Source organism: Hakea prostrata, chromosome 10 (assembly GCF_041222555.1).
Source record: "Hakea prostrata isolate BN-2017 chromosome 10, UWA_Hpros_2, whole genome shotgun sequence".
NCBI classification, from domain to species: domain Eukaryota; kingdom Viridiplantae; phylum Streptophyta; class Magnoliopsida; order Proteales; family Proteaceae; genus Hakea; species Hakea prostrata.
In genome coordinates this window covers 37,433,271-37,452,885 of record NC_142609.1, presented here as the reverse complement: position 1 = coordinate 37,452,885, position 19,615 = coordinate 37,433,271, and the positions used below count along the sequence as shown (strand labels likewise).

General features: G+C 36.5%; 1 protein-coding gene and 1 pseudogene across 1 annotated transcript; both read left to right on the top strand.

Annotated features, from left to right (window-relative positions):
- The first annotated feature begins 2,189 nt into the window (after nucleotides 1-2,189).
- LOC149002749 (protein terminal ear1-like) lies at nucleotides 2,190-3,898 on the top strand (annotated as a pseudogene).
- A 4,019-nt stretch (nucleotides 3,899-7,917) lies between these two features.
- Nucleotides 7,918-13,893, top strand: LOC149002748 (beta-glucosidase 18-like). The gene is made up of 12 exons (XM_089136770.1): nucleotides 7,918-8,155; nucleotides 8,616-8,682; nucleotides 8,788-8,846; nucleotides 9,062-9,137; nucleotides 9,238-9,312; nucleotides 9,442-9,529; nucleotides 9,619-9,871; nucleotides 11,307-11,422; nucleotides 11,554-11,803; nucleotides 11,890-11,992; nucleotides 12,130-12,238; nucleotides 13,510-13,893. The coding sequence occupies exons 1-12, from the start codon at nucleotides 7,982-7,984 to the stop codon at nucleotides 13,727-13,729; spliced, it is 1,590 nt and encodes a 529-aa protein (XP_088992896.1). The 5' UTR covers nucleotides 7,918-7,981; the 3' UTR covers nucleotides 13,730-13,893.
- Nucleotides 13,894-19,615: the final 5,722 nt, after the last annotated feature.

Sequence of the window (19,615 nt, the reverse complement as noted above, 5' to 3'; positions counted from 1 at the left end):
GAGGCCACAGCTTGTGAGATATCTACCACATGGCTACCTATTCGAACCTCATACTGGATGGATTCAAAACTTTTTGAGGGACTATTAAGTAACGATTTTAAGAAGTCATCTTCCAAAGGCAAAGTGGGTCCTCCTTCAGGACCAATGTTCAACGGACCAGGATAGAAAGGTTTGGGATTGGACATGAAGCCTCTGATGGGGTTGGTAAGTGCTTGGAGATAAGCTTCAGGTGGGGTATTAACTAGTTGATTTTGATTCAGGGGTGTGGGATTGGGTTCATGAATGGTGCGAAAGTCAGCTTCATGAGAAATTTTCCCACAATTTGTGCGGATGAAGAGGACCTCATACAGAACCTTGAGAGAAAACGAATCTCCATTCAGATTTTTGATAGGCACTGTTAGTCTGACATGGGAGTTTATATCCAAGTGGATTTTCAGCCGAGCAGAGTTGGGTGGGAGCCTGATTTCGTTGAAGTTGATTTGAGCATCGAGCACTCCTCCAAGCTTAGATGCCGCACAAAAAAGCTGATTGCTATACATGCAGTTTGGCCTGATGTCCCTAAGTTGGGTCCAGACGGCAATTGGAGGGAGTTTTGCTTTCTTCCGATTATCAGGAAAAGGGATAATGGATAGGTGGAGCAGGTGGTCTCCAATCCACCATGGCAAGAGGTTGATGGTCCTGCTACGTGCTTCAGATGAAGAAAAGATAATTTTAAAGTAGTCTCTTCTAGCCGGGATGACAACCACCACTCCTAAATCTCTCCACAGTTTCGAAATGCTTCCACCAAGTGCCGCACCAGCAAGAGGTGGGAAACCCAGAGCATAACCGTAAACAATTCTGTCTATGGGAGTATCAGCATATGGTTCTCTCTTTCTAGGTTTAGCTTGGCCTTGAGAAGGCCTCCAGGAAGACGATGACACTTGCCCTCCAGATTTTGAGTAGCTACCTACACCGTACCAGACAAGGGTTGTAGGGCCTAGCTGTGGATGTCTGTTTGATGAAGTTCGAGGGGAAGAACAACTACGACCTTGCATGTTAGCTTAAGGAAAAAGTGAAGGTAGCAGGTCTCAACCGACGAGGATGTAGACAAAAAGAAGAAAGAAACACGAGAATAGTATAGAAAATGACACAGCAAAGACGAAAGTGGAAACTTTCAGCCTTTACTTATCAGTAAAAACATTCCCGAAAGAGAAAAAGTATTAAAAGGTACAGAGTACTCGTAGATAGTTGGGTGAAAACTGGGTTGGGTGGCGACTTTACAGTATGGCTTTTAATGTGGATTAAAGAAAGAAATGACATGATGAGTTTGAGTAAATGGGATGCTGCTCAGATGTTGAGCAGTAGGTGGGTACCATAAAGATGATTTGGGGATGGGGTGAAACGTACCTGAAGCAGGAAAAGCAACGTGGCTATACAGATGTCCCTTGTTTGAAAACGATCCAAAATCCCTCGCTCATTGCCGACAGGAGATGGTGATCACGTCAACTATTCCCCCCCAGGAGGGGTTACTACTCTGACTCAGAAAAAGAAAAAGAAAGAGAAGAAAGGGTAGCACGAGAGTTAGTGGGGCGAAGTGGGGTGTGAGGATGAGTGGCCATTTTCTAGCACTCAGGTCCTCTTCAAATTACAAAGTACTTGAAGCTTTACAAACACATCACTTGTATCCTTGTTTCTTCCCAGAGCGAGGTGTGTTTTTTTGCTCTACGCTAGTTGGTTTTTCCATCCCTCACAATTTCATAGCAATTAGGAGAAGTCTTCGCATTGTAAAACTCTTTCTTTTACCAGAAAATTATTTTTTTTAAAAAATTCCTCAAAAAAAAATAATAATAAATATCCTTCAAAGTAGAGTTCGACTAGAAATTCACCTTATGAAGAAAACGAAAAAAATAAAAAATAGAAAATAGAGTTCAACTATAAATCCAGAACTTAGTTCTTCCTCTATATATATATGGGTAAACTTTCAATTTGATGTACCAGTCGTTGACGTAGAATCCTCTCTAGGTTTTTGTGTGAAGTCCCGAAAACGATTGTTTTCAACCCAATACGTTCCCAGAATTCTAGATAGGAAAGGCTGTGAGGAGGTGAGAATCGGCTTTGAAGAAAATTGGGAGGTTTAGTAGTTTTCCCTGTAAATTGCAATCTTTCTTGGAAAGCATATATTTGTGAGAAATTCTAGTTCTTCTATCTCCATGGAAGAAACCCTCGGAAATTTAGATCCTAGGGCACCGGAATTCAACCCGGCGACCCAACTTCTACCACAGTCGACATACAACGGCTACCCTCCTCCTTCTTCTAGTTTCTATCCACCCACAGTTATTGGGATTCCTGAGATTCCAATAATGTCTTCTTACAATAGGCCAATGTGGGTGCCACCAGCTTCACCACCGCCTACGGTTCTCCGACCTTTACCAATGCCTACTAGAGCTTTGCTTCTGACTTTGGTGCCAAGCAAGTAATTGAAACTATGATTCGTTATCAATTAGGAGTTTTTGGAGAAGTAAGATCAGTACAGATGGAGAGATTACAAGAGGGAATCGTCACTGTTCACTTTTACGATTTGAGATATGCCTGAGCGGCGTTGGTGGAGATACAACATCTACACATGCAGCAACAAGGCAGGTTGAGACAATACTACATTGCTCTACAAAATCATCGAATGAATTTGTCGCTAGGGTTTGACAATGTCGCCCCACCTTTGCCTCCACGAGTTTCTGGAGTTCTCACCGGCCATGTTATATGGAAGTGAGAGAGACAGCAAAGCGGAACCCCCACTTGGTGGAGTCCTTTGATATCAAAGATGCAGACCATGCGCTTTCAGTTATGAATGGCAAAGAAATTCATGGCAACAAAGTAGCAATTGAGTTCAGTCGCCCGGTCACCCATGATAGAAAGTACTTTTAACTCGTCTTTGACATCTTTTCTTAATTTTAACTAATGTTAATGCCACTCATCTTTGACATCTTCTCCTAATTTCTTTACAGTAGACTCATACATCCAAGAACTCCGCCATTACTTCCTCCAAGGTTGTTGGGTGGGTTAAACTCTCAACCCTTTTGTGAGGAACGGAAGTTCGTTAGTTGGGAAATTGGTAGCAGCAGTAGCAGAGAGGGGAATGGTAATGGCCATTGCAATAACCATTCAGCAACTACAATGCAGTCCACGAGTAAATTTCGGAGAGGTAGACCTGAGAGTTCCAACTATGATCTTTTCCTGATAAAAGAAGAGGCATTAATAGAATCAAGTATCAGAGATATTAGGACCACCGTAATGATCAAGAATATACCCAACAAGTACAGGTGCTTTTATTTTTCTTCGCTAGTCATTTTCCATATTATATTGTTTATCAATAACAACATTACATAGTTTTCTGGGTTCTCTGGTGCAGTAAGAAGCTGCTCTTGGACATGCTGGACAACCACTGTAAGCACTGCAACGAGCAGATTGCCGAAGGCAATGGGCAGCCTTTGTCTTCTTACGACTTTGTCTATCTACCAATCGATTACGGGTACAAGTCTTCTCTGATTTTGTTTTGGTTTTTTTTGCACTGATTTTAATCTTAATAGTTATGGTAAAACCTAGGTTAATTTTCAATTTTCTATATCCACAATAGGAACAAGTGCAATATGAGATTTGGATTTGTGAACTTCACTTCTCCCCAAGCAGTTCTGAAATTCTACAAAGCCTATCACATGAAGCCATGGGAGGTTTTCAACTCCAAGAAAATTTGTGAAATTGCTTACGCTCGGCGACAGGTAATGTTGTCACGAACTCACGATTCTTTCTTTGTCATCTGGTTGTGATTAAATAAATTGATGGGGGTGTATTTTAGGGTTTGGAAGAGTCGAGGGAAAACTTCAAGAACGCACCGTTTGCTAGCTTGATGGAAGAGTACTCGTAGGCGGTATTTATACCACCTTGAGATGGTAAGCAGGTCACTGCACCTTCAAGGCCGTGAATGAGATGGTGAGAGCTGATGAAAAAGATGGTAATGGAGGACGTGGTGACGAACAAAGGTTGGAGTTCAAACTCTTCTCAATGCTGTAATGGGATGGAATGATAATGATGGTAGAAGTTTCGAAGTGAAGGTGGTGATGAGGACAGGACGACTTGAGGTTTGATGGTGATGTTCGGTAAATTAACATTTCTCCCTATTTGAGTTATTTCTCTTCTTTTTTCTGTCACTCTCTCAACCCTCCAGTTCTGACTTTATAACCCAGAAAAGGGAAATATTTTCTTTTATTTTATTTATTATTTTTTTTGCGAATGCAAAATGGAAAAGATATAGAAAAAAATTGAAGTACATATGGATATGATATTTGGGAAGAGTGAATCGCTGGTACTGTTTGACTTTCAACAGGAGACTGAGGTGGGACCATTTTGTCACAAGAGCACGGGATCTATGCCTTTTGGTGGTGAATGGGGTTTAAATTAATCAATCCAGGTCTTATATTTCAAGATCTCAACTGTTCATTATTGGTTACCACCACCATGGGGTTGGATCCTAATCAACTGTGATGGTTCTCTCCGGGGACATATTGGAGAGTATGGTGTTATAGCTCAAAATTGCAGAGGTGATGTTATTTTTGCTTGTTCTGGTGGCTGTGCTAATGTGCGTGCTTTTCATGCTGAGATGCTTGCAATTCGGTGTGGATTGCAATTTGCGCAGCAATACGGTTATAATAAGGTTTTGGTGCATTCAGACTCCGAAGTGACAATTAGGACTTTACTGGGTACTTACCGCCCTCATTGGGGGATATTACACATTGTTGAGGATATTCTTCACTTGAGATCTTTGTTTCAGGAGTATATTTTGGTGCATGGTGTTATGCATGGTGTTAGGGAGACTAATAGGTGCGCGGATTTTTTAGCCGGATTGGCAACGTCGGACCAAGAAATTTTGTTGGATCCTCTCTCTTTGCCTGCTCAGCTCTCTCAATATGTTGTAGAAGAGCGACAGGGTCGTAGGTTCTTTAGAACCTAATCTTGTATTATTGTTTGTATTCTATTTATTTCTATTAATATAAAGTCTCATTTTATCCCAAAAAAAAAAAAAAAGAGAGAGATCTCAACCTAATATGTTGGTTCTCTTGTTCACCAAAATCTAGATTGTCAACAAGTGCATGAATATTAGGGTACAACTTGTTATGCTTGGCCTGAAAAAGCTTTGGTCTATTGTCTTGTAAAATTTTAAATTATTAGAACTGAGATTTCGATCTCAACCGCCAAGAAATTAACTGTCAATATTGAAATCTCAACCAACATTTGATGGCTGTCTAGAATATTTTGCTGGACGGCTTGGTGGGGTACAATGCGGAAGGATTTCCTAGTGAATAGTTGGGCACAGATTTAATCATCCCCCCCCCCCCCCCCCCCCCCCAAAAAAAAAAAAAAACACACCTCCATGGGGTTCAATTCTAAACCTAACAAGGTAGTAAGATCTACAGCACCCAAGGGGAAGTAGATAGTGGTATATTGTATCATGCATGGATCTCTATAGTGGAACTAGTTCATACTAGCCAGTTGCTTGTGTTGTTTTTTACATGGGGAAACGGTTTTTTTCTTGGAGTAGACAATTTTATCGAAGGCATACTATCTATTTGCAGCCTTGGGCTGCGTTTGTTTGCTGGAATAAAGGTGGGGTGGGACAAAAGGGGTGAGAAAATTCTTGAAAAAAATGTAGATTTTTTACTTTTTCTTTGAATCCCAAAATTGTAGATTGTTTGATTGCTTAGGGTGGTAAAGTGAGAGACAAGTTTTCTTGAATCAACGAAACTTGTCTGGTAATGTGGCAACCCAACTTTCTCACCCCAAACCATTTTAAAATCCCACAAATTTGATGAGATTTTATAGAAAAGTTTAAAAAAGTAAAAAGTTGAACCCACCACTGTCACTTTTTCACAAAACTCTTTTCTTTTCTTTCCTTCTCCCTCACCCCACTACACATGAGACCTACATGTTTTTTTTTCTACACTTCTTTTTTCCCACCCCACCTTTGTAAACAAACGCACCCCAAGAGATACTGGTCATTGTTAACCAAGTAACTCTTTCATCGCATCCTGATATTTTTGTTGAGAAATTAGATCACCATCCTAAACGGTTATGAAGTAAATTATTCTACAAAAAATCTATTTTTACACAACATTTTTCAAAAGAAAAACAAATTTTATTTTTATCTTCCAGCAAAGGAAAACTAAAAAGAAAACAGATCATCCTTAGTTCTATTCGGGCTCAGGGCGGGCTTAGGGAAGGTTAGGGTTGTCTGGGCCAAACTTGCTCCCCTACCATAACCGCTACCATAAAATGGGTGGCCATGCCCTAGAAGAGGATGGTTTAAGTGTAACAAGGATGCTGCTGTGAAGGTGAAGGAATGCTACGTCAATTAGCTGGGGAGATCCGCAATCAAGAAGGCCTGTTCAGAGGAGGATTTGCTATCAAGATTCCTCTATACCATGTAGTAGAGGCAATCAAAGAAGGGGTAAAAGTAGCGTTGGATATGGGAGCATGGTCTCTCCAAATAGGATTAGACTCGCTGAAGGCCATAAGGTTATTGGACCCATAAGTTAACTAGCAAAGATCGATGGGAAGATTAGTTGCTGAAATTCAAAGCCTATATGCTTCTCGAGACCATGTTAGATTTGGTCATGTGAGGCGTCAAAATAACATGGCTGTTGATTGGTTGTCTAAGAGGCGGCTAATTGAAAGAGAGGGTCTAGTCTTTTTCAATGATCCCCGCAATTTCTTGACAGATATCCTCAGAGAGGATTTTCTCAAGAGTTGTGCTTTTGTTTGATTTGGTTTTGTTTTTTTGGGTCTTTTGACCCCGTTTTGTAACCAAAAAAAAAATAAATAAATAAAATGGGTAGAGTGGTGTTCCTATTCCAATCCCACACCCCACTTTTCAAAACCTTTCTATGTTCATGAAAGCTAAGTAGTTCAAAGTCGACGGTATTGTTTTAAAAACCGATGAACAGAGCCTGATTTGGGGTAGTGGTAGTCATTTTTTGTTTCTTCTAATTTTTGAGGTGGTTGATTTCCGGCAAGATGGAGTTGGTAGTGGGTGATTTTCGACGAGTTGGGTAGCAGTAGCGGTGATTTTTGGCAGGGTGATTGGGTGTGGACGTGCAGGGGGTGTTGGGGGCATGGATGTTTTGGTTATTTCTTAAACAAATTTAACATATACCTCTTAATCAGTATTGTTGCATTGAACTCATACATAATTTATCGCACTCAGGAACCTAACATAGATCCACATCTCACTAATAGGCCCCACCAAAAAAAAATCTTTTCATTGTTTTGTTAATCAAACTTAAAAGTTCAAATATTAAGGTTTGGGTAATTAGGTGAGAAAATGGGAATAACGAAGTCATCCTTTATTCGTGGACAAGTAGTCAAGGACAAAGACACCTTCATTCAACGCCGTCTCTTCTTTAATTTTTGTAGACAAACAGCGCCTTCAAATATCAAAATTACACGCTCTTAGCCAATTACCGGTTCAACCGGCCGGTTTGATAATCTCTCTAATGTTGTCGGCAACGACAACGGCAACGACAACGCAACTGCCAAAATAACTACCAGTCAAGCAGAGGTTTTCGTTTCCTACTTCCCAGATTCTATTTATAAAAATATGATTAGTAACAAAATGATATAAAAGTATCTCGACGGTTGGGTTTCCTCATTTTATGGGCGGCCCAGCATATAATATCTTTGTGATGCTGACGGCCCAACAACCAATGGGCTATTATATAGGCCCACAAATACTGTTATATATTTTTGTGGGCCCGACCAATTCTTCCGGCTACGCCATTATTTTCCACTTCAAAACAAAAATCTCACACTAAATATGTTTATTTTCTTACCCAAAACAATTCTTAGGGATTTGGATTCTCTTCGTCCATGCCTCTTGGTCCATCTTGAGTGTCAGGTGGGCGACGCTTAGAAAATAAGCAACTTTCTCTGTCTATCTATATAAAGCATCTATGTAATGAAAGTTTTCCATACACATGTATATAGAAGCATTGCAAAGATGAAGCAGATACTGTTCTTGCTTGTGTCCATTGGGTTTCTTCAACTGATCTCGTTTGCTATTAGCTGTGCATTAAAGCGTGACCAATTCCCTCCTTCTTTTCTTTTTGGAACTGCGACATCTTCTTATCAGGTGATAAATAAATTCATGGTTTCTTCAATTCTTACTTTAATTTTGTTCATCTTAATTTCTCGAGTGTTCTTTTTTTTTTTGTTGGGTAAGAATTGATGTCAGTTCAAAAACTTCAAATGAAGATCCTGTCTCTAGTATCACTTGCTAGAAAGGTTAAACTCAAGACTTTAGAACTGAAGAGCTGGTTGCAAAAGCTACATAGGTGTAAGCCTACAACTGGGTAGCAAAATGGTGTTCCAAACTTTACGATGATCAAATCAAATCAAATCTGGTGATTGCAACATCCAGCCAATTTTCAGGAACAGTGACAGTGGAATTTCATCTGGGTATTTACTGTTTGTGATTTAAAATATCTTGTCCAGTGAACAAACCGACCAAAAACTATGGTTGCTGTCTTTTTCCGGAACAGTGATAAGAGTGACTTTTCTTGATCTCATTTATTTCCATTCTTGTTTCCCAGATAGAGGGTGCCTACTTGGCAGGTAACAAAAGCCTTAGCAACTGGGATGTATTCACTCACCAGCAAGGTGGTTTTCTGCTTTTCATTATTTTATAACTGGATAGTTACTCTAGAAGGTAAAGTAGAGAAGATATTAACTGATACAGAACTGTTAATCTTTTCCATTTTCAAGGGAAAATAAAGGATGGAAGCACTGGAGATGTTGCAGATGATCACTACTACCGGTACATGGTAAGTAAGATACTTTCTGGAAATAAATTTTCATTCTATCCCTACCCATCTCAGATAAGTTTGGGAAGAAAAAGGCTTTCACTTCGTTTTGACCAAAAATTATTCACAGGAAGATTGTCACTGGAAATAGTTTTTCATTCTATCCTACCCATCTCAGATAAGTTAGGTGAAAAAGAAGAAGCTCACACTTGGGTTTGACCATAAATTATTTACAGGAAGATGTGGAGTTGATGACTTCCTTGGGAGTAAATTCTTATAGATTCTCCATTTCATGGTCTAGAATCCTTCCCAGTAAGTTATTACAGTAGTTCTTTTTTGTTCTTGTCTTTAAAGGAAGACTTCTGTATGAAGCTATATATAGACTTGAAAATCATATACATCTCAATCTCAGGGGGAAGATTTGGAGAAGTTGATCCTGCCGGAATTGATTTTTACAACAAACTGATAGATGCACTCTTGCTGAGAGGTTAATTAATTCTTAAATTTGATCGTATCTAGCTACACTTCTAATCCTTGTTTTTTTCTACCCCAAATCTTTATTCCTTAGTTAATTCGATTAACATGAACTTCTACGTATCTTGCATTATTGAACCAGGAATAGAACCATTTGTTACACTGAACCATTATGATATTCCTCAAGAACTTGAAGATCGATATGGGTCATGGTTGAACTCACAAATACAGTAGGTCTTCCTGATAATTGATTTCTAGCTTGATCAAGACATGAACAAGCAGGTTTTGAATTATTCTCAGGAAAATTGTTTTATTGCAGGCAAGATTTTGGGTATTTCGCAGAAGTGTGTTTCAAAGCTTTTGGAGATAGAGTGAAATATTGGACCACGTTCAATGAGCCAAATGTTGTGGTCAATACCGGTTATATTACTGGAACTTATCCACCCAACCACTGCTCATCCCCAGTGGATGGTTGCATATCTGGGGACTCGGCTATTGAGCCATACCTTGCAGCACACAATATAATATTATCTCATGCTACTGCAGTCAACATCTATAGGAAAAGTTATCAGGTATAAGTTTATGACCCCTTAAGGTAGAGGTTTGTGCTTACCTCGCATCTCTCAACTATATATTAGGAGGGTGTTCTGGACATCGTAAGATGATTTCACGCAGGGATAAAAAAGCCAACCATCTCGTAAAGTTTCTTCTTTTGAAATTGAGTTTACTCCGTTTTATATTAGTTTATAAGAAAACTAATTACGAGTATAAGACGTGGGGAGCCCACTCCTCCAACAGTCGTGCAAAAAAAAAAAAGTATTTGATATGCACAACCAATGTGTTTGATTCCCTTCGAATTCCTTTCAACCCCAATATTTACAAGGGCTTGGGCTTTTATGGTCTACTACTCACAAGGCCCTGTATTTCCTAGACCTTGCTCCATTTTGCATTTTAGGCTTGCAGCTCTAATGGCTTCAAAGCCAACCGTTACTGGGTATCTCAAGATTCATCCTTTCAATTTCTCTTGGCACAGAGGGAAGAATAAGACCAAACAACAGGCTGGTTTTAAGATCAACTTTTTTTTTTTTTTTTTTTTTTTTTTTGGTTTAAAGTGGTTTTAATAAGCCTGGGGATTGGGATATTAATATGCCTCAACAAGAGTCGAATCCACGACCTCTTCACTAAGAGGTGTTGGTTTCACCACTAGAATAGCTCTGCATTGACTAAGATCAACATTTAAGATTTGATAAAATGAATCAGAAATGGGACCCTAAGTGGGCTTTCCATGGGTCTTGCCTTCCTAATGTGTGATAAAAAAGTGTGCGGAGTATACAGACCTCTACCCTCATGGTAGTGAATTCGGGCTCCAAATTTATTATATTGGGATAGGTTTACAATATCTATAGGGAAGAGATAACCCTTTCCCCAAAGACCACAGGTGACTTGGCCCATGTGTCATCATTAACCGAAACCTCTTATTATACATGATCTAAGGGCCTATTTGGTTACATGAGTTTGGAGATTTCAAATATCTAGAGATTTCAAATCTATAGACTTCAAATCTATGGAGTCATAATTTATAAAATTAAGTGTTTGGTTGTGGAATGAAATCTGTGGATTCACCCTAAAAAACTATTTGATCGATGTGATTTTTGTGAATGTACAAATGTATAGCTTTTTTGAAATCTCTGGATTTCACCATTTACCCATAAATCTACAGATTCACGTTTTTAGTATAAAAAGGTGAATCTATAGAATTCATTAATCTAGAGATTTTTACAACCAAACAGGTATAACTCTCAGATTCATGAATCTAGAGATTTGAAATCTCTGGATTCATGTAACCCAAACAGGCCCTAAGACATTCTCATGCTAATCAAAGGGTTTACTTAGATCCCCATGGTAAGGAGAATCTCACTTCAGAAACTGAGTCTCAAAAGACTTCTTTTCCCCTAAATTAAACTAAGAAAATAATGATCTGCAATGTTTCTTCCTTAAAATTGCAAGGTTAATCAAAGTGGTATGATTGGAATAGTGATGAGCTCTTCTTGGTATGTACCATTCAGAAATATTCCAGCAGACCGTTCAGCAGTGCAACGGGCTCTTGCTTTTGAAAATGCATGGTAAGGAAGGTTGAGACTCTAGTTTCTAATCCAGAACTTCTATCCTGATGAGCTGAGATTGTTATTTGAAGCTACTGTAATTTTCTTTTTTCCTCTCTCATTAAAATAGATACCATTTCTGTGTTAATTAGGTTCTTGGATCCGATCATCTATGGTGATTATCCACCTGAAATGCGTCAAATATTGGGTTCAAGGTTGCCAATATTCTCAGAAGATGATAAGGAAAAATTAAAAAACAAATTGGATTTCATTGGAATTAACCATTATACAACCTTTTATGCACAAGACTGCTTCTTTTCCGAATGCAACTTCAGTGCTTCTCAAGGAGATTCCTTTGTGCAAACCACAGGGGTGAGAGATGGCATTCTTATTGGAAACCTGGTAAGGATATAATTAAAGTGTGAAAATTTTGATCTTATTATTGTTATTATATTGACATGAATCTGTTTACTTTTTCCTGCTTCCAGACTGGAGCGTCAGGTTTCTACTTTGTTCCTTATGGCATGGAAAAGATCGTTATGTACTTGAAAGAAAGATATAACAACACTCCAATGTTTATCACAGAAAATGGTATTAGCTTCATACATTGATACTTCTTTCTGTTCTTCTTCTTTCTTTCTTACTTCTTTCTTTCTTTCTTCCTTTCTTTCTTTCTTTCTTCTTTTCTATATGTATTTGGTGATGTAGAAGTATTACATGAAATGCAGGATATTCACAAGCGAGCAGTGAAGATGTTCCCATGAAAGATTTTCTCAATGACACAGCAAGGGTAGAGTACTTGAGTTGCTACCTAGCTTCTCTTAATACAGCAATGAGGTATAATTTTACGAAGACCTGTGCCATACACATTACAACCCTTTTCTTGATTTTCCTTGAGATGAGTCACTTTGCCAGCCAAACAGGGGCGGACCCACTAAGGGGCTGGGCCCGATTTAAATTTTTTTTTTTTAATAATTTTCTTAATTTTTTATTTTTTTTTCATTTTTTATATTAATTTTCTAGTTTTTTCTCTTCTCACATGTGAAATATCACTATTTGGGCCCTTGCTCAATATTGAAAACAAAGTTTTAAAAGTAAAATAATGGGTATAAATGTCATCCCTAGTTAAAAAGTAATTCCTTAATCTCTATTTATTCTCCCTTCTCTTCTCTCTCATATTTTTTCTTCTTATTTGTTCTCTTTCTATAAACACGGGTTAAAGGAAACTTTTGAAAAAAATATCTTATTAAATATTCACAATGTCATTTTTAATTAGAAACTAACTTCTCAATCCATATTTATTATTTCATATCTTCTCTCTCCTATTTTCTTCCTATTTATTCTCTTCAGTTTATTTTTCCTATATATTCTTCCCTTTTTATAAGCATGGGTTAAAGAAAATTTAGAAGAAAAAATCTTCTCTGCAATTAGACTCTCTTTCTCATTCTCAATTTATTTATTGTTTCTTTTTTTTTTTCTCATATTTTTTGTTATTCTTTATTTGATTTTATACTCTTTGTTGCTTTATTTCTTTTCCAATTTTTGTTATTTAATTTTATACTGTAAATAAAATGTCTATAGTTAGTAAAGTAATTAACTACCATTGGTTTGCATCTCTTACTTAAAAAAAATAATTTTGATTTGTAATTGACTTTTTAGAGTTGAAGTCATGTGTTTTTTTTTTTAACTTATGTTTTAATTTACCTATATATTGTTAGAAAAAATATCATTATTAATAATTTACCTATTTTTGTCAAATATATGTAGGCCCCACAAAATATAAATGGTTATTATTTAATATAAAAAAATAATTCATAGGTGGGACCCCAATGGGTATTATAAGGGCCCACATAATGTGTGGCACAAAAACATTGGTGCTTCCCCAATTTGGACTTCCATTATTCGGCTCCTCCAATTTTGACCCCTTCATAATGCAGTAGAGGTTCATTGCATCCTTCTAGGATTCACAAACTCCTATAGGGTTTTGGTATGCTTCTTAAAATACCCTCTTGCATTCATCTAAAGCCTTGCAACAAATGGATTCACATTCACCATAGCTTGAGGAAGATCTGATCCATCTATATATGGGTGTTTGTGTGTATTTGTAGGCATGGCGCTGATGTGAGAGGTTATTTCATATGGTCTCTTTTGGATAACTTTGAATGGCTATATGGATATACTTTGCGGTTTGGGATTCACTATGTTGATTATAATACATTAGAGAGAACACCAAAATTATCTGCAATGTGGTACCAACAATTTCTTGATGGAGGGAAAATATTAAAACGGAAAGCAAGTCTCAAGAAGCCGATGTATCTACCTTCATAGCCACATGCATGTGCTATTTAAATTATTTTGTTACTAATTTGCACTAGTAAATTATGAAAGTGAGTACATTTAAATAGAAAACCTACCATTTTAAGTAAAAATATAAGGTTACTAATTTGCACTAGTAAATTATGAAAGTGAAAGGAATTCGTTTATCCTTTTAAGTCGTGTGGTTGCAAATGAAGTTAAGTAAAATTAATTTCATTGAGTTATTTGGTTGACTGTACAAAGTTGATGTAAATTTTTTCAAATTTGTAGATCAACCTATTAGTATAGTGTATTACATTGAAAACATCATATGACTTGTCAATAGACCCACACTTCATTTATATATTGATCACTGCATTGCAAACATACACATTCATGTTTATTTGTTCATTTTGCATGGCATGGATGGTCTAATAAAATTCCTTTTCCTTTTGTATTTGTAAATGTGTGACAATATTCACAAATCACATCAAAAAGTTGTGATTAAAATAAAATAAATAAATTTATTTAATTTTTGTAAATTTTGTAAATTTAACATCAACCTTTTAATGTGATGTGAGGATGCATCTCACAGACTCACACATCTACAAGGTTGGACAAAAATCCAATACGTTGTGCCAAATTTTGGTTACGTTGATACCTAAGCAGAGCTCGCAAGTGGGACCCATTCACTAATGAGTTTGGACTCTAAACTCGCTTCTATCATTTAACACATGGTAAAACATGTCAGCTAGGCCATCTTGTAATTAGGAACATTATTATGGAAAGAGAATTAACTAATATCAGAAATGTGTTGCCCCGTGTGTTTATCAGAAGTGTCAATTAATATCGATAATCATCAAACTAACTACTCTACTAAAAAAAAGATTTTTATTATGTTCGGAAGGGAATTATAGAGGAACTCTACTAAAAAAAAGATTTTTGTTATGTTCCGAAGGGAATTATAAAGGAAAAACAGGTTAAATTGAAGAGGGACTCTAAACTGGTAACTAAATTGAGAGGTAGTCATCATCTATGCTATTGGCATCTTCTACAAAGAAAAAGAAAATAAATGTACATTTCTTACTCTAGAAGCTTCTACCACCTCACGCACTATTGTCTCGTCAGCTGGTGGGAGATATCCACCGTGGCCTGAGTAGCAGGAGAAGATATGTTGCTCATGCTGATTTCTTTCTTTCACTACTTACTCCGCTTCTTTTGCTCTCCGTTTTTACCATTATTTAGCTCTGCTTCTTTTCCTCTCCGTTTGTTTCTTTATTGTTTTCTTACTGACAATCTTCGTCACCTTTTCAATCCCTCATCGACGCTAAAAGAAAATGGATCGATGCCGGAGAATTCAAGAAACCACTCCTGCATCTTCGAGTTAGGCGGAGTAGCAGAGGAAGCATTATTGTGAGTCTCTCTGCCTCTCCACGGTTTTACATTGATTTCATATTTTTGTTTTATGATGAAAATCTTGGCAATACCAGTAGACTGTGAGTGAGTTTCTCATTTTTATCTGTTCTTCAATCCGTTGTCTTACTAAACAATGTTGGTCATGATAATGAAGAGTCTCTCTCCCCCACTCCATGTTTATTGTTATGAATGTAACTTGTAGTCTCCCAACTCTATAAGGAGACTAGCAGAGAGGGGGAGACTATGAGTGAGTTTCTCATTTTTATCTATTCTTCAATCCGTTGTCTTACTAAACAATGTTGGTCTTGATAATGAAGAGTCTCTCTCCCCCACTCCATGTTTATTGTTATGAATGTAACTTGTAGTCTCCCAACTCTATAAGGAGACTAGCAGAGAGGGGGAGTCATGTTAGAATTTAACTTCTTGTGAAACTAGGCGCGGAACCAGGATTCAATAATGGGGGGCCGAATAATAAAAGTTCAGATTGGGGAAGCACGCCTACATATATTTCGTGGGGCCCACATATATTTGACAAAAGTAGATAAATTATTAATAATGGTATTTTTTTAAACAAGATATAGGTAAATTAAAGCATCAGTTAAAAAAAAAAAAATACACGTGACTTTAACCTTAAAAAATTTGCAAACAAAAAAAATAAAATAAAATTTAAGTAAAAGATGCAAACCAATGGTAATTAGTTACATTACAATTATAACATTTTATTTACAATATAAAATCAAATAATAAAAATTACAAAAGAAATACAAAAACAAAGAATATAAAATCAAATAATAAAGAAAGAGAACTTAATTGTGCAAAAGATTTTTTTCCCAAGTTTTCCTTAATCCGCACTTATAGAATAAATTAAAAGAAAGAAAGGAAGAAAAGAGGAGAATGAGAGAATAAATAGGGATTGAGGAGCTAATTTACATTAGAAATGACATTTTGGTTTACCAAAAAAAAAAAAGAAAAATGACATTTTTAATATTTGAATTAATCGGAATTGAGGAGTTAGTTTCCATTAGAAATGGCATTTTGAATATTTAATAATAAATTTTTTTCAAAAATTTCCCTTAACCCACGTTTATAGAAGGAGAATAAATAGAAAGAAAAGATGTGAGAGAGAAGAGAGGGGAGAATAAATAGGGATTGAGGATTTATTTTTTAAATAGGGATGACATTTATACCCATTATTTTACCTTTAAAATTTGTTTTCAAATTTGGGGGGGGGTGCAAATAGTGAAATTTCACATGTGAGGAGAGAAAAAAGCTAGAAAAAATGAAGGAAATTAATATAAAAAATGAAAAATCTAAGCAAATTGTTGGGGTTAATCTGGTAATTTGTACATGTTTTAATTATGAACCGAACCGGTTTGGTTCTTATGGTTCATACCTAATTATATTAGGGTTTTGGGGTTGGCTCGCACTAGTATGCAAATCATTTTTTCTTCATTTTGGGTTATTCCTCTGCTACGGTTCTTGAAGCTGCTTGAAGGAACTTCCATGGCAGTCGTCTTCGGTCACCTGTATCTCTGGTTTTAGTTGGTTCTTGGTGAAGATAATAGAGGGCTTCTGATCGCAAGAGTGAGGCGAACACTCGATGGTCTTTTGGAGATCAGAGATTACTATATCAGGTGTTTCGTATCCCTTTCTTTCTTCTTCTAGGTCTCTAATCTCCCATACTATATAGTGGATTGGATTCATACCTGAATCCCGAAGAGTAGGCTATGCCGAACTCCGTTATCATGTTCTTGTCTTCTCTATTGTCTTGAAATACCCTTGTATGTTTGGTCCACAAGTAATTAGGGCATGAGGTTTTCGATTACACGATCACACAAATAATAAAAAAATTTAAAAATTCGGGGGAACCATGTGAAACTCTTACTATTTTCTATTTAAAGATAATGAAACCTCACCCCAGAATAAGTTGATTGGGGTTTTCTTGTGGTCGACGTAGGCTTCACAATGAATACCGAATTACGTTAATTCTTAGATTCTTGTGTGTGAATATTTATGATAAATTTAACATGGTATCAGAGCAAGTCGGTGGACCTTCATCGGAAGGAGAGGATATGTGCAAGGAGAATAGGGAACCTGGTATCAGAGCAAGTCGGTGGACCTTCACCGGAAGGAGAGGATATGTGCAAGGAGAATAGGGAAGGCTTCGACGGATTGATCAAAGGTTCTCGTGAAGGTATTTGTATAAGGAGTGCTGCCAAACTATATAAGGGGATTAACAAAGGGAGAGTCATATTATAATTTAACTTCTTGTAGAATTCTTACTATTTTCTATTTAAAGATAATAAATCTCACCCCAGAAGTGCGTTAATTGGGGTTTTTTTAATGTAGATGTAGGTTTCATAATGAACGTAGAATCACATTAATTCTTGGATTCTTGTGGGTGAATATTTTTGATAATTTTAACATGGTATCAGAACAAGGTTGGATGATTTTCGCTTGAAGGAGATGATGTGCCAAGAGAACAAAGAAGGCTTTGACGAATTGAGTGAAGATACTCGTGAATGTATTTGTAGAGTGATCCCAGTTTAGATCACGTGGTTTGCCAAATTGTATAAGGAGACTAGCCGAGATGGGGAGTCATATTAGAATTTAACTTTTGACTTACTCTTTTTTATTTAAATATAGTGAAACCTCATATTAGAATTTAACTTTTGACTTACTCTTTTCTATTTAAATATAGTGAAACCTCACCCCATAAGCAAGTTGATTGGGGTTTTATTGTCGTGGATGTATGCTTCACAATAATGTCGAACCACGTTAATCTATGATAAATTTAACATGGTATCAGAGAAAGATTCAGTGGACCTTCGTCGGAAGAAGATGATATGTGCTAAGAGAAAGGAAATGCTTTGACGGATTGATCGAAGATACTTGTAATGGTATTCGTAGTACTCTAGTGCCTTTTAAGTTTGTCCTTCTAAAATGGTTATAATACTTTCAGGATTACCATATAAGAAAGGTGAGCACAAGAAAAATAAAGAGTTACAATCAATATATATTGATAGTCAAAGACATGCACAATATAAAACTAAGGATGTAGTCTCGATCCAGATAGTTTTTTAGGAAAATAAAAATGAACAAAACCCGTAATGATTACCTGATCAATACTGCCTCTGTTCTATTTCTGTCCTATTTATCATCTATCAACTCCGGCTATGTGTCGGCAAGACGATGAATCTGAACATTGAGATCCACATTTTCAATATTAGAAAGCTTGAAGACACACCGGTCACCCACTTATAGTTTATTGTCATAGGAAAAATCAATCCAACCCACAATAAACATTCTCTTATCTTGATGAGTCTTGTATGTAACCTCCCACACTTGGCCATTAGAAATTGATAGTTTCATCTTCTGGCATCTTCCATTTAGGTAGTTGTCGAAAATATATTTTGAAACCCACTGTATAAATAAAAAATAAAAGAAGATTTTTCATAATCTATAACTGAATTTTCAACAGACTATTAAATGTGAGAACACATTGTAATAACTTACCATTATAAGAGGGCATTTCAGAAAGACTATTGAATCCGAGAACATATTCTAATAACTTACCAATGTGAAAGAGATCAAAGGAAGCTTTATTTTTTATTTTTTTATTATTTTTTTATCTAAAACACTTGCTTAACAACTTGTTTGCAGGCTTTGATACTTCAACAACAAGGAAGATATGAACATTGAAATGCAGATTAGCAGCATCAGATTGCTCGAAAACATAGAGGTCACCCACTTGTAGTCTATTTTCACATAAAAATATAATCCAAACCCCACTTAATATTGCCTAATTTTCATACACAATGCAATTAACATCTCACTCTGTACCATTTGAAATTAATAGTTTAATCTTTTGACTTCCTCTTTTCATGTGCTCTTGAGCAAAATCTTTTGGTATACTCTGTTTAAAAAATTAATAAAAAAAAAAAAAAAAAACGAAATTCATGACTAAATTTTCAAATAGTGCAAAAGTTTCTTGTTTCAACTAAAATCATAACCCAAAAAAATCTTTATGAACATTTCTTAGAGCACATCCCAATAATTTATCAATATATAAGGCCTCCCAAAAACCCTTTCATTCATCATTACCTCGAAAGAAGGACTTTTTGTTGAAGGAATGGTGGAGGTGTTCCTTTGCATCCATGGACAAATCAACAGTTAAATGAGAAAGTCTATTTGATAGTTTTAGCATGGAAGAAGGAAAAGTGTGTGAATATCCAATGATTCAACTTCCACAAGGCCTTCTTCCTCTGATTCTTTCTTTACAAGAATCGAGCAGATTGTTGATGATAAATTACCATGGTCAATTGGATAATCAATCTCACATGCAGTTTGGTCAAACATAAACACCGAGAAAGTCAAATTCCCATCGCTTCTGGAAACTAGAAGGTTGCTAGTTGAAATGGAGTGACAATCCAAGAACTTTGGCAAACCATTTTCGAACCTAACTGAACTATCTACTTTCTTAACCCCTATTGGCCATTCTAT